This window comes from Sminthopsis crassicaudata, chromosome X, assembly GCF_048593235.1.
Source record: "Sminthopsis crassicaudata isolate SCR6 chromosome X, ASM4859323v1, whole genome shotgun sequence".
Lineage (NCBI taxonomy): Eukaryota > Metazoa > Chordata > Mammalia > Dasyuromorphia > Dasyuridae > Sminthopsis > Sminthopsis crassicaudata.
Window position 1 is genome coordinate 13,809,763 of NC_133623.1, and position 15,336 is coordinate 13,825,098.

General features: G+C 35.3%; 1 protein-coding gene across 5 annotated transcripts in view; it reads right to left on the reverse strand.

Moving 5' to 3' along the window:
* The window catches only part of DIAPH2 (diaphanous related formin 2), an 865,016-nt gene that overhangs the window by 670,212 nt on the left and 179,468 nt on the right, over positions 1–15,336 (reverse strand). For all 5 annotated transcript variants that reach the window (XM_074277738.1, XM_074277737.1, XM_074277736.1 and 2 more), the window contains one exon: positions 9,253–9,392. In XM_074277738.1, coding sequence (XP_074133839.1) covers positions 9,253–9,392 — 140 coding nt within the window. The remainder of the gene's footprint in view (positions 1–9,252; positions 9,393–15,336) is intronic.

Sequence of the window (15,336 nt, forward strand, 5' to 3'; positions counted from 1 at the left end):
GGAAGAGATGTGAGATGATGAATTTTTTTTCTAATTGAAACAAAAGATAATTAAAAATTTAAAAGTTCAGAAAGGAGAAAATAATCAACCCATTTGAACAAAATAAAATTATCAGCTGGTGGTAATGCACGTAGAAAATTCTATAAAATCTTGTTCCAAATTTTGATACTTGTATTTAATACATAAATCTCAATTGCAGAAAATATTTTAAATGTTTGTCTCCTGGATTCCTTAGAAGCTCTTTAGTTATCAGGGCCTACGTCCAATATCCAAAAGGGATTAAGCTAGAATCCCAGTCAGAATTTGGGAGTCACTCACAAGCAGGTGCCAAGATAAATCCAAGGAGAATCAGAGCATGTAAACCAATTCTGGGTGACATATAGAAACAACAACAACAACAACAAAAAGTTAGCCTGAGACTTTTTAACCTCAAGAGAGAGAGCTGAAAAGCTAGTATGTAGATTACAGGTCAATAAACCAGTCTGAAAGCAATTCCGGAGAAGATTCAGATCCTTTCCCCAGGCCTTCTGCCCAGAAAGTTATTCATGACTTAGGGCTTCAAATAACAGGAGCCAGCTCATACCTAGGTTTTTAGGGGCTCCCGGCACATCATGTTGATTAGTGAAGGTTTATCTTGTGAGCATAGCATACAAGAATAAATTCATAAGAAAAAATTCTATAATGGAACAAAATAAAGAACCCAGAAATAGAACCCAATGAATATAAAAGTTTGAAGAAAAATATACAAAAGTTCTGAATGATGTAATGATCAACCTTGACCATGAAGGACTGATAATAAAGCATGCCTTCTTCCCTTGGTTGATGGGTAAGGGATTACAGAAGGAGGATGATATAGATACAGATGTTGGTGTAGGTGTAGATGTATGGGTACGAGTATGGGTATGGGCATAGATATAGATGTAGGTATGGGTATAGGTATAGATAAAAAGATCTTCACATATACTTGACTAATCACTTTGTTTGAATTAGTGGCAGGCATTTCTTTCTTTTCAGAGAGAAGCTTATTTGGGAAGAGCATAGGGAAAGGACAATGATGCAAAAGATATTGACACATTCCATCTTTCCAACATCTACCTGTTTGATGTTAATGTTGTTATTTGGAAAGTACCAAGCAACAAAGAGATAAAATTGGACAAAGAACATCAGAAGTGGAATCAAAGACTCAGGTTTCAGTCCTGGTTCTTCCAGTACCTAGCTGGACTGAGCAGTCATTTCAAGCCATTGGGTCTCATTTTCTTTCTTTGTATAATTAAGCAGCCAAATAAGATGATTTCCGTGGAATTCTGTCTTTGACTACATGATGAATCTTTCAAATTATAGAAGTTCTGTCATATATTATCCCTACACTTTAAACACATAACAGAAATCCATTCCACTTCCCTCTACATTTGCCCTCCTGATTTCCTTGATCTTCTATCTTTATATTTACGTTCCTCTTCCAACTACATTTTGGATCTTCTCTAGCAAGCCACAGAGACCTTGAAGCTGGAAACTCCCTCCAGCCCTGGAATCCACACATTGAAATGCCCTTGTGGCCCCTCGATCTGATTCCAAGATGCCTCTGCAGAGCTTGCATTTAAGGAGAGTGAACAGGTGAACCCCATCTCATTTCTCTCCAATTTGCACTCAAACTTTTTCTACCATAGTTGTAGGCTTCTATCCCCAGACCCGTTTCAGCTTCATTTTATGTTTTGTTTCTACTCACCAAAATATAAGCTCCTCGAAGGCAGGCACCTAATAAAAAATTGTTAACTGAAGACTACCTGGAAAGTGTGAGTTATGACGTAATTATCTAACATTCTTTGATCACATGTTCATATGATTCACCTAGACCTCTGAGCAACAACCATTCACATGATTTTCATATATATAGAATGTCACTTTGGTTGAGCAGAATTACTAGATAACATATTACTAACAAAGTAACATTAACTTGGATGACAAAGCAAGATACTGCACTGAAAGGCAAAATAAATGTGCTTCTTGAGTCAAAAACTGGTGGGATCTGTTAATAGACAGAGTCAGATAAATAAAACAAAAGTACAAACTACTGTTAGTGTCAAATTTCTCAGACTTTCCCTAGTGACTATAACCTATTAACTTGGTGATATTGGTTTCGAGGCTTCTTTTCCCTTAGAAGATGATATAGCCAAGGGCATATTTAGCTCCAGACTGAAAACATTTTGTATAGCTTCAAAGTACTTAGAGATCAGAAAGGTATCTCTAATACCTTTCAATGTTCCCAGGGCAAAACATCTCTCCCTGGTCACCATGTCCATGCATATATAGTCCTCCTTCAGGGCAGGGATGTGCTTTGTTCCTTTACTATTTATATGCCCAGTCCTTAGAACAGTATCTAATATAGAATAAGCATCTAATGAATGGCTTTAAATTTCTTATTTTTTTTTTCATTCAAATATGTTCATTAAGACTTCTCCCCATTCAACAGATCCTAAAGAAGGCCATCCTCACAACATATAATGTGAATTCATTCCAAAAGTAATTAAAAAAAAAAGAGGGGGGGAAGAGCAGAAATGGCATATATGCCCAACCTTGATAACTATGATACTGAAGAGAAGAAAAAAAAAATAAGAAAGTACAACTATTCTGAGTTGTTTTTGTTTTTGAAAGAACAGAATGAAAGTGCGCATCTAGAAAGTAGATGAAATGAAAATGCCAAAGGGCAAAAATGAGATGGAATAGAATACATTTGTATTCTCTGAAAGTGCAAACATTGGTAGACATTTTCTTTTTACTCAGATCAGATTGTCATTTCATTTTAGGAAAATGGGATTGTCCTATAAGTAAGCTTCTCTATTTCTTTATGATAAAAAGGGAAATCTTTTACATAAATTCTCAAGGATTTTATTCTATCTCACTTAACCAATTACTTTGAAGTAAACCAATAAATGAACTACAAGAATAGGAAAGCAAACAGCAGTTTTTATCAACATACTGTCAGGAAAAGGTTGATTACTAATGGAGTTCCAAGGTTAACAATAGGTGTTAGCAAACTGCTGGCCTGCTGCAATAACAATTATATTTCCTTTTCAATATAAACAACTCTCATGGTAAAGAAAAACAAAGACAAATAAATCTTTTCATTCATTTTCAAACCCTTTATTTCCACTCTCATGACAAACCAGACTGGGACCCTGTGACTCTCAAGACCTAACAGTATAAGCCTTCCCAATTGATCTAATATATACCATTACATTAGATAACAAAACTATATCAAATAAAATATTTGCTACTGATGAATATTGCCTATTGAAGAATTATTTCAAGAAAAACGCTTTTAAAGTTTTAATAATTATTACAATAGCCCCCTTCATGGTGGCTTAGACCAAAATGGAAAAAAAAATTACAAATCAAAAAACTTCACATGTCAAGTAAGTTTGAACATAAGACTAAGAAAATCAGTCAAAGGACACACACAGTAAAAGTCTGGAGTATCTTCTAAGGAATCAGGTTTGAAAAATTCACCCAGAATTTCACATACATAAAAATCCTTGAATCCTACACATGACCTAAAAGAGGTCATCACAAGAAGTAATAATAAACAGATGTTTGATGGTCAAATCAAAGAGCATTTATTAAGTGTCTATAATGTGCCAGACATTATGTTACGTGTTTGAGGATACAAAAAAAAAAATTTTAAAAATATAAAAGCAATGCCAACCTTAAAAGCCTTAAATATGTAGTCTCACATATGCAGTGTATTATTAGTATTAATATTAGTAAGGAAGGCCAGGGAAGCCAAGATGGCAGAGATGAGGAAAGAAAGGACAGCCCAGACAAATGCTTAGAGTAAGGAGATGGTGTGTTTTGCAAGAGGAACTTCAAAGAGAAAGGCCTGGAGAGACCTTACGTGAACTGATGCAGAGTGAAATGAGCAGGACCAGGAGATAATTATATACTTCAACAACAGTACTGTATAATGATCAATGGGCCCTCTTCAACAATGAGATGAACCAAATCAGTTCCAATAGAGTAGTAACGAACTGAACCAGCTACACCCAGCGAAAGAACTCTGGGAGATGATTATGAACCACTACACAGAATTCCCAATCCTTTTATTCTTGTCTGCCTGCATTTTTTATTTCCTTCACAGGCTAATGGTACACTGTTTCAAAGTCCAATTCTTTTTGTACATCAAAGTAACTGTTTGAACATGTATACATATATTGTATTTAACTTATACTTTTACATATGTAACATGTATTGGTCAACCTGCCATCTGGGGGAAGGGGAAGAAGGGGGAAAGTTGGAACAAAAGGTTTTGTAATTGTCAATGCTGAAAAATTACCCAAGCATAATTTTTTGTAAAAATTAAATTAATTTTTAAAAGGAAGAAAAAAAAAAGAGGAACTGCAAAGAGACCAGTGTCACTAGATTGCAGACTGAAACATTTTAATGTTGAAATTCTCAATGTAGTTTGCTTTAAATTTTAAATGAATATACCATATAGTTATACTCTATGTATGTATTTTTAAAACAGAAAGTTTACCACAGACATGCTAAATTATATAGTACAAGACTGCCTAGCACCCACATACCTAAAATACAGGCAGAAGCCTAAAATTCACAACAGACTGAACAAAGATCAAGAAACTACAGCATGTGATTTCTTTTATCCTTGAACTGTATACACACACACACACACACACACACACACACACACAGCACACACGCAAAATCAATTGTGAGCCCATGGAGAATACAAAAGGGAATAGTGCCAAATAGTGCCAGACCAAGCAAACAAGTGGGCAGCCTCCCAGCACAACTGGAGGCTGCCCAAAAAACATATGGAGCCCGAAAGCCTCTGTTTTCCAGAAGTAGCAAGCACAAAGGGATACACTAAGAAAGAATTAGAGAGATCAAAAAGTCCCAAGGTGAGTAGAAATTCTGGGGTTTGTCTAAAACCCATAGTGGGAACCTTCCACCAAAATGAAAACCAAATAGACTTGTACAGGGCTGAAACTCCAAAAAGGTATGCTTGAATCAGACAACCCAGCACTTAAGGCTACTTATTCCATGTGAGACAATGACTTTATTAGCATATATTTGGATAATGGCTCTCCTTACCATTGATGCTTGCTGAATGTTTGATGTTAAGATAATCTTAGGCAAAGATTGGGGGGATGGGGGTGGGAGTGGGCGGGGGGGGGGGGGTAGAGAGAAGCCAGAGTCACTTGGCAGCAGGACAAGAAGGAGGAGAGAGGCTGGAGACTCCAGACTCCAGGATCAAGGATCCATCTTTGGCAAACCTTGTGGCAGCTTGTCTGTCTCTTTTTTACTTCTCCCCCTAAAGACCAAGGACTTTGATTTATCCTAATTCTGGCTGACCCTGAAGCCCTCCAGGGAGCTAGCCCGTACTTCATATAGACCAAAATGGGAAACACACACACACACACACACATATACACATATTAAAAAACTTCAATTGCTTCTTCTTAAGGATAAGCAGCAACTAATACCATATAGCAGAATTCAGGCCTAAAGAACTGTTCCCTAACACTGTATCCTAAGAAACCACAGAGAACCCTGAAAATACAGTGCTCAGAACTTCAAAGATCTAGAGGGGTCTACCCCAAAGAGCCAGAGATCAGTATAGGAAGGTCACTACTTTTCTCATTGAGGCAATGGGGAAAATCTATTTCTAACAACAGAAAAAGGTCAATCAGACTAGAAACTTACTGGTGGCCTGATATTATATCATTCAGGCCATCAATCTCACCCAAAAGTATAGCAGGAAGCAGAGCCTGGTCCTAACACAAATCTCAAATTTAGGAACTAAAGTTAGGGATCTAGGTTAACAGAAGATTACAATAACCAGATTTAAAAAAAAAATACTATACATCAGAAGCAACTAGCAGTATGACTTCAGAAAACTCTGGAGAGACTTACATGAACTGATGCTAAGTGAAATGAGTAGAACCAAGAGAACTTTATATACAGTAACAACATGATTATGTAATGATCAACTGTGATGGACTTGGCTCTTTTCAAAAATGAGGTAATTCAAGCCAATTCCAATAGACTTGTGAGGGAGAGAGCCACCTGAATCCAGAGAGAAGTCTGTGGGAACTAAGTGTGGATCACAACATAATATTTTCACACTTTTTCTTGTTTTTTGCTTATTTTTTGTATTCTTTTTCATTTTTTTCCTTTGTGATCTGATTTTTCTTGTGCAGCATGATAATTGTGGAAATATGTATAGAAGAATTGAACATGGTTAACACAGAGTGAATGACTTGCTGTCTAGGGGAGAGGATGGGGGAAGGGAGGGAGAAAATTCGGAACACAAGATGTTGAAAGGGTGAATGTTGAAAACTATCTTTGTATATATTTTGAAAATAAAAAGCTATTATTTAACCTACATCATCACATGGCTTGCTATCTTGGGGAGGGGGGTAAGAAAGAGAGGGAGAAAAATTCAGGTCACAAAGTTTTATAAAAATGAATGTTGAAAACTACACCTATTTGGAAAAATAAAATACTATTGAATAATTTTAAAAGAACTTTGGTTGAAATATTTAGCTACAAAATTTGTAAGATAGAGCTTTTGGTTGGCTGTGATCGTTCTTTCCATTTATAGTGTTGCAGCTACTTTAAACGTTATAAATTTACAAATGGGCATGATTCTCCCCCTCTCCACTGCCCACTTTGTGAAAGGTGAGAGGTACACAGATGGGCTACCTTCCACATAATCTCAACTTTTCCCAATATACTTAGTTTTGTTGTTGTTATTTTTCCCCTCTTATTTTTTTCTGTTTAAAAATGTTATTGATTGTAGGGAATAGCTCTTTGGGAGGCTGGGAGTGCAAGGCTTGAGGAAATTTTGATGATGAAAAAGCAAATAACAAGTAAATAACAATACTGTTGGTGGGGTGTTTTTTTTTTTAATTAAGCTTTGGCATACAGGGAAGTCTCAATCCAAATTCTCTGCTAGCTTATTTCTGTTTGTTTTCTTTCACATAAAGTTCATCTCTCTTGCTGTGTGGTCAGTCCTTCATTCTCAATGAGGACCATGATATCAGAGAGGTGATACCATATCATGCAAGTAAATTGGATTTAAGTGAGGAAAGGGCTATGCAAGGTCACCTGCCTCATCTCTCTACCATCACCTCAAAGAGAATCTTGAAATCTCTTCAATTCAGAGAAAAACCTACAGGGTCACATGGACATTGTCCTGCAGATGTCTAGAACTCAGTCCATAGAGAGGATCTGAATTGGGGAGGGGGGAGAGACTTAAAATAGATTTATTAAATGAATACAGTCAGTCTAGCCATTAGAGACTCAAAAGAACTTTTAAATGAATTGAGATTCATGTTAATAACTCTTATGATGACATGAAAATCAAATATATCAGGAATGCATTGGGAATACTATACAAATTATCATCTTTAGCAAAGATTCTTAAAGATTTACTACTTAAAATCAACTTTTTTGATGTAATTTTTTTTCTTATTGACCTGCAACACTTTCAGTGATTCAAAATGGCTCTCTGACATTAAAATTCTCCTTGTGAACCCTAATGCTCTATGGCTGGGAATCAATTTTCAATGAAATAACAACAATCATAGATAAAATTTAAATAGCACCTACTAAGTGCCAGGTACTGTGCTAAGCACCTTATAATATTATGTTATTTGACCATCACAACAGTCCTGGGAAGTTGGTATTGTTATTATCCCCATTTAAGAAAGGAGGAAATGGAGACAAAACCAAGGGTAAAGGACCTTGCCCAGAATCGTACATCTAGTATCTGAGAATGGATTTAAATTCAGATTTCTTTCAGACCCCAAACCCCAAACTACTGAGCCATGTGTCTGCTTCTACCATGAGTGGTAGAAGCAAATGGAACATATTAGCAATGATGACTTCCATATATTGTGTAACATTAAGTAGATTCTTTAGGAAAAAGAGGTAGGCTCATAATTAAAGTGAAAGCAAAAGTCAAGTATCACAATGGTAGGTATAGATATTGACAGATTAAGCATATACTTCCAAGATGGTTAATAAAATTCTCTAAGTTGATCCTAGGGATGAAATGAGCAAGAATTGGACAAAAGGAGAAGGTATGGAAGGGTTGCTATTTCTGAACCAATGGAAAAAGCATAAATGGGGTCCCACATGCACTGAATCATAATCTGACTGGTTGTACAACCAGATCTCTGCCTGGCTAGCCTACTTGAGGTCTGAAGTGCTGCTACAAGCATGTGCTGGGAGATAGAACAAAATTAGACATATATTTCAATCTAGCAATTCAACTGCTGTAACTCTATGTCAGAACCATCATAAAAAAGGAGGAGAAGGATGTGTATACACAGACATATTAATTTGAGATACTGTATGAGTAAAAAAAAAACCCAATATGTCCAATAACAGGCAAAATTATCGAATACCATGTAATTGATTCCTGCACTATTAAACATGATAAGCATAAAGAAGATAAAGAAATATCACAAGACTAATTATTAGGGAGCCTGGCAGGCAGACCTCAACTTTCCTCAACTACATACACAATGTGAAAGTTGGACAAGATGACCTCTGAGGTCATTTTCAGCTCTCAATTTATGATCCCTGACTCCCAAAGAAAGGGCAAGTGCAATCAGAAGGACCAGCATTGTATGTGCACTGACTAAAACTACAGAAAAGATAAAAAGGAAAGCAAAAGAAAGAAGAAAAATGGGTTCTGCAATGGTGAGCTAAAGGACATGAGAACAAGCTTATTTGTTGCTGTGAGTTCGTTCTTTGGGAGACGTCTGACTAAAGACTAAGGGTCTTTTTCAATATGTTTAATCGTTTTTGTTGATGGCCATTAAGGTTATGATAGGAAAAAAATTCAATAATCATTAATGGAATGCAAGAAAAAAACACTTAACTATATTATCATACCAAAAACAATGTTAAATTATTTTGGAAATTATTCTAGAAATTAAACTTCTACTCATTTTTAAACCACAAAAATAAACAAAATCCTCATATAATTCAAAATTTTAACTGAATTTACATATTTATATATGTTATTTTAAAAAGGCAAAGCATAATTTCATTTGCTTGATTCTTAAATCAATATTGAAATGTTTTAACTATTATCAGTTTCTAGATTAATAATTCATGCTGTTCAAATGATGTGAAAATCAACACTATCTAAAAATACATCTATATAACATCAATATTTAGAATTATAAAAACATATTTTTGAAAATGTGAAGGACATACCTGACGGGATTGCTGGTTAAGGACACCCTCAGAGATTCTAGGCAGTTAAGAAGTTTTTCTTCTGAGATGCCAGACCGTAATTCATGGACATATTCTTGGGAAGATAAGGTACATTCATGCTTGCTATTTTTCAGTCCTCCCTACAAAGGCAAAGAGACATACTAATTTAGGCAAGAGTAAAAAATAAATTACTAGAACAAAACAATAAATATTTTATGCATATGATTATGTTACTTCATCAAGCAGCGACAGAGAATGCTAGGTATGTACAGAGGAGGTTTTTAAGGCATATTTTGGGAATGTTGACTATTTAATACAGTCTGATGATGTTATGTGCCTGAGAACATCCTATTCACTATATTTCAAAGAGAAAATCATGGATAATGTTTTCAGTCTGACAGGGAATGTGGACACCTAGTTTACATAAAGTGACAATATAGTCTCTAAAATGCTTGGATGACCAAATCCAGGTTTAAGATTAGTCTGTCTCTGCTTCAGGATAGTCTATCTTATTCTTTTTGTAGGTTAAGAGATTTCCAGTATCATTCAATAAGATACAGAGAATAAAATGTAATTAGTATAAAACATTATATACAGGCAAAATACATTCATTTAAATATGCCACAAATCAAGGTGATCTATCCAAAGTAACAAGCCACCTAAAAATTTATAAAGCAAAAAGCAAATTTCTTCAGCTCCAATTCAAACAAAATTTATTATATGTTAACTCTGTGCACAGCATTGTGATAGGTTCTGAGATAAAAAAGAAACAATAAAACAATATTTATCTTCAAGGAATTTGGAGTCTAGCGAGGACCACCATCATATACACAAATGTTATACAATAAATGTGTAGAAAAAGACATATAGATTCTAATGACACAGACAGATGGAGGTTGAGGTGTAGACAGACACATACATTATATCTACATATGTACACACAGGCAGCTAGGAGGTACAGTGGAGAAAAAGCTGAGCTGGGAGTCAGGAAGACCTGAGTTCAAATCAAGCCTAAGAGCCTTATTAGCTGTATATTCCTCAGCACATCACTTAACTTCTGTCAACCTCGGTTTCCCCAACTATAAAATGGGTACCATAATAGCATTTCTCTCATAGGACTGTTGGAACAAATAAGAGAATATTTGTAAAGTGTTTACCATAGTACCTAGAACATAGGAGTTGCCTGACAGTGTTTACTTCCTTCCTTCCTTCTTATATGTACTTACAAAGTAAATACAAAATATAAAAATAGGAGCAAGGAAAACATTAACAAAGAAGAGAATTCCAAAAAGGCATATTCCCATCCAGTTTGGCAGAAGCCACATCTACTAATCTGGTTTGAAACCAGGACAATTAATCCCCTTGAGCAGGTGGAAATTTAATATAGAGGCCCTAAGCTCCCTGAAAAAAAAAATGAGATCATTGTCCAGACTTACTAAGCAACATACATGGTGCTAGGGATGCAGGGGACACAGAGGCAAGCAAACAAGAATGAATCAGCACCTGCCCTCAGTTTTAAGTTTGACTTGGCTGGAAAGGGGGTAGTAGGGGAGGAGAATTGCAGAATAACATTCAGTACATGACAGAGACAAACATTGATAGAAAATGGTCCTTAAGTGGCTGCTGTAACCTCACAGACTTAAAACCTCAGTGCCAGAAGAGTTGCACTCTTCAAGCTTAAGGGACTCACCCACTGCCATGATATTGTTGCCAGGTGAACAAAAATGAATAAAGAAATACTATTAAATGGAGAGATAAAAACCAGGGGCTGTCTTTGTTTTAAACTAATAAAAACAAGATTCAGAAAAACTTAAAAAACTTGTAACACACTGATATAGAATAAAGTGAGCAGAATGGGACAATAAAGTAACAAATGACCACAACACTGTAAAGAGAATTAAGAATTCAGATGGATGCAATAATCAATCATGACTCCAGAAAATTATAGCAAATCATGATTCAACATCTTAACCCAGAGTTGATGGTCTAAATGCGCAGAATAGGAAACCGTTTTGAAGACAAGCCCAATTGTGGATTTGTTTGTCTTGATGATATGGAATCTGTTACATGAGAAGACTTTTTGACCTTTGTTATTTGGTGGGGTTTTTTTTGACGGGGTATAGTGACAGATACACAAAAAAAGAGAAAAGAATTTCAGTGAAAGTTTAAAAACAGATAAGAGCAGAAGGGAATTCATAGAGGGATAAAGACAACCAAGACAATTTGAGAACTACAATGTTAAATTTATTATATTCTTTTTAAAAGTTGTCCATAAGAGATGTATAGTTTTCACACAATCTTTTTCTGTTCTTTATGTAATGTACTTACCCTTTCATATGGGACCCATTTGATTTCTCAAAGAGGAAAAAAAGGAGTATTTGTATAAAGAAAAATGATTTTTAAAAATACACTTGTGAAGAAAAATGGGTTATAAGACAAAACATGAGGAGTAATACATACTTTTCTGAGAAGCAGTGAGCGAACTACATTTGAAATCAATACACTATGAGGATCTCTTTGGAGACAGAGTACCCAAAGAAGTAATGAGAGTTTCTGGGCATTGTGGTCCATACAGTCTGTCAGGTTTGCTAAGCACTTTACATATATTATCTCAACTGATCCTCATAAAATCCCCATTTTTATAGAGGAAGAAACTGAGGCAAACAAGACATTAAGTGATCTGTCCAGGGCCAGAATGGAACTCAGGTGTTTCTGACCCGAAATCTAGTGTTCTAGCCATTGGGCCACATAGCTGCTTTAAAACAAACAAAAGAAACAAACATAAAACCCATCATTTTTAGAAAGTTAAAGTTAACATAACTGAAAAAAATTTCAAGTTAAACAATTATCTGGGAACCATGGGAAGATTGAATAAAGATTGTTGGGATTATATCTGACAGATTTATTTCTTGAGTTTCATCATAAGGGAAAGGTTTCCCATCTTGGAAAATCCACACATGCAAGCACAAGTACAGAATAGGTAAGCAAGATGCTTCCTAAAGGAGTGGGAATTCATGCCATATTTGGCATATACTTACATATGAAAAAGACCATGTGTGATAAGGTTTATCAAGTTCAGAATAATGATTTTCAAATATATTTTAGATGACTAAAAAAAAAAGTCTAAGTGAGCAATGATGAGAGTTTGAAATAAAAGGCCAACTGTGAGTGGAGGGAGAACTAAATAAATGCACCAGATGTAGCCATAGAAAGATCTGTCAACGGCTCAGTTATTTGGGGTGAAGGATAATGAAGAACCAAAACACACTGACGTCTTTATGAACCTAAGAGACCAGAAAAATGGTATTACTTTAGAGAAAGTTTGGAAGAAAATTGGACTTGAAGGGAAAATAATGAGCTCTCTTTTAGATATGCTGAACTTGAAGATGTCTCCAGGATATCTAGCTTGAAATACTCAATAAGCAGCTGATGCTATATGACAGAGGCTGGGGGGGGGGGGTAAATGGGAGGAAGATGAGAGCTGGTTATATAGATCTGCAAATCAGCTATATAGAAATAAAAATCCTGGAAGCTGAAGAAAGTCACAAATGGCAAGATTATAAAATAGCCCAAGATGGAACCTAGGGGAACCACCTACAGCTCAAGGGTTTATCCAGGATTCTACTGTGACTCCATTTCTCCTAAAGTCCACATTTTGTTTCATAGCTACTAACTTATAATATTATATATCAGACTGAGATCTGAAAGGATTCTTAGAGATTATCTAGTCTAACCCCAATTTCACTGCTGGAAAACTGAAATCTAAATAAATTAAATTAATTCTTTAAGGCTCTACGTGTAGCAGAACCACAATCTTAAACTAAGGTCCCCTCTGACTCAAAGTCCAAAGTTCTCTTCCTCTTTTTATTACATGAACAGCCAAAGATGGAAAAGATGATGAGCATTAATGATGATATATTAACCCAGTACCGTCAATTCCACACAGTCCCACAGCCACAGAGAAACAAATCTATTTCTTAACCCAGGCAGAAGGCAGGATGAGAACAGGGGTCAGTGAGTTATACAGATTGGTGGACTTGAAACATAGATCACATATCATAAGATATACATGCTAGACAGGACCTTAAGAAACATTAAGTTTTATTCAGTCATATAAAAGCGGAAATGAAAGCTCACAACATTATAATGATTTATTCAAGACCTCACAACTATTCTGCAACAGGCCTTGGAATGGATCCTGTAAGTACTCCAATGTGCAATAAGCTTATACTGCTTTACTACCTTCAATTATCAAATATATATTATAATATAGAACTGTTAAACCTCTATTACAAAATTCAAGGGACCAGTAGCTTAATCAATAAGGTTAAAGATGATATTTTTAAGTTCACCTAAAAGCAAAGGAATACAATAAATTAGAATCTAGCTATTTTTAACAGGACTATAATACAATAATGGCTTATTATTAACATCCTGTTCTGATACTGAACAAAGGAAACAACTAGATAATGGATGGATAATAATGGAAATTTTAATTAGCTGCTCTGTATGAGATTAATGAAAATTACTACTGTGCCCATTTGATCTTTAAAAAATAATGCAGACAAAGTTAGCAATTAGTGTATATCATGCTATTCCAAAGGTAGGTGAACAAAAAGCTATCCTAATTTGAAGCTATTCCATAATTTGAAAATTATTAGGCTAAAGGTTTTTGTCAGCATAATAATATTTATGCTTTTACATTATAATACACAAAGAACCTAAAGGTATTTGGGGTCAATTAAGTAATCCTTTTTTATTAATTTAATTCCTGACTCAGTATGTTAATAGCAGATTCTATAAAAAACAAATAATATTCTTGTGGAAGCAGAGCTCTGAAGTTTGGATTACTTCTGATTCGAGACTGAATTATTCTGAGCAAAAACATAGTCCTCTACTGTAAATATAAACTTATGACCAAAAGAAAGCCTTCATATTCAGAAACCTCAGCTATTTCTTCTATCAAAATTAACTAAAAGGTATTTAACAAAATAACAACCCCTTGGGTGTGTTAGTTTAATTTTTTTAAAAATAGGTATTATTTGGTAAAAGAAAATTTAGCTTTAAAATGCATCCTCCCAAAAGGAATCTCATATGTTAAAAATCTGCACATGTTAAAAGTATATGCAACTCTATGAAAAACACATCAGAGATAATTTTGTTCTATTATTTTCAAATTAACATAAAACAGAGAGACACCTGCTAACCAAAGGTAAGTTCCAATGTCCTGAAGTGGGTCTCGCACAAATCAAGGCTAAGTAGAAGGCTACACTGGACACGGTGACAAGTTTCCAAAGTTCAGGCTGAAGTCGATACTATGTTGACTGCATCAAACCTTGGAACACTATTGAACCTTCCAAATAATATTCAGAATCATTAAGGAGTCCAATCTATACCAGATAAAGCAAATGGAGAAATTATCGAGAGAATAATATACAAGTGAATGGCCAGATTACTGAGTTGACCACTGTAATGGGTCTTCTACCTTGGAAAGGCACTATAAATGGACAAATGATTTTTTCCCAAAATAAAACAAAAAGAAAACAGCAGGAAAAACTGAAAATGAAAAATTTTACCACACTTCAACAGTCTTGAATTTCTACCCTGAAACATAATCCAATCTTTTTAGATAGCAACATTCTTTATGTAATGCTACATGACAGCAAATCACAGCTTACCATCACCTTAGGAAAAATTACAATTTCAGGTCAGGAAAAGTACAATGGAGTGACCCACAGTGGGTATAAACAGGCCACAATGTACATAAGCAACAAATTATGCGCAAAAGTCAGTGTAACAGACATCACATCCACTATAATGATGGCCAGAAAGGGAGGCAAGCCAATCATAAAGCAAGCAAGCAACAAATACACAGAGAATGTTCATTCTCCCAAATGCTGGAGATAAGGGGTGGGGAGGGGGGAAGGCCCAAATGGCCAGTTTAAGATGTCAGAGAGGTATTAGGGGATATGGGCCAAGAAAGGGCAGCAGAGAACTAAGGCTAGATGTAAAGATCTGGGATTTATCGACAGAGAGATGACATCAACACTATGGAAACTGATAAATGCATGGAGGGAAATAGTA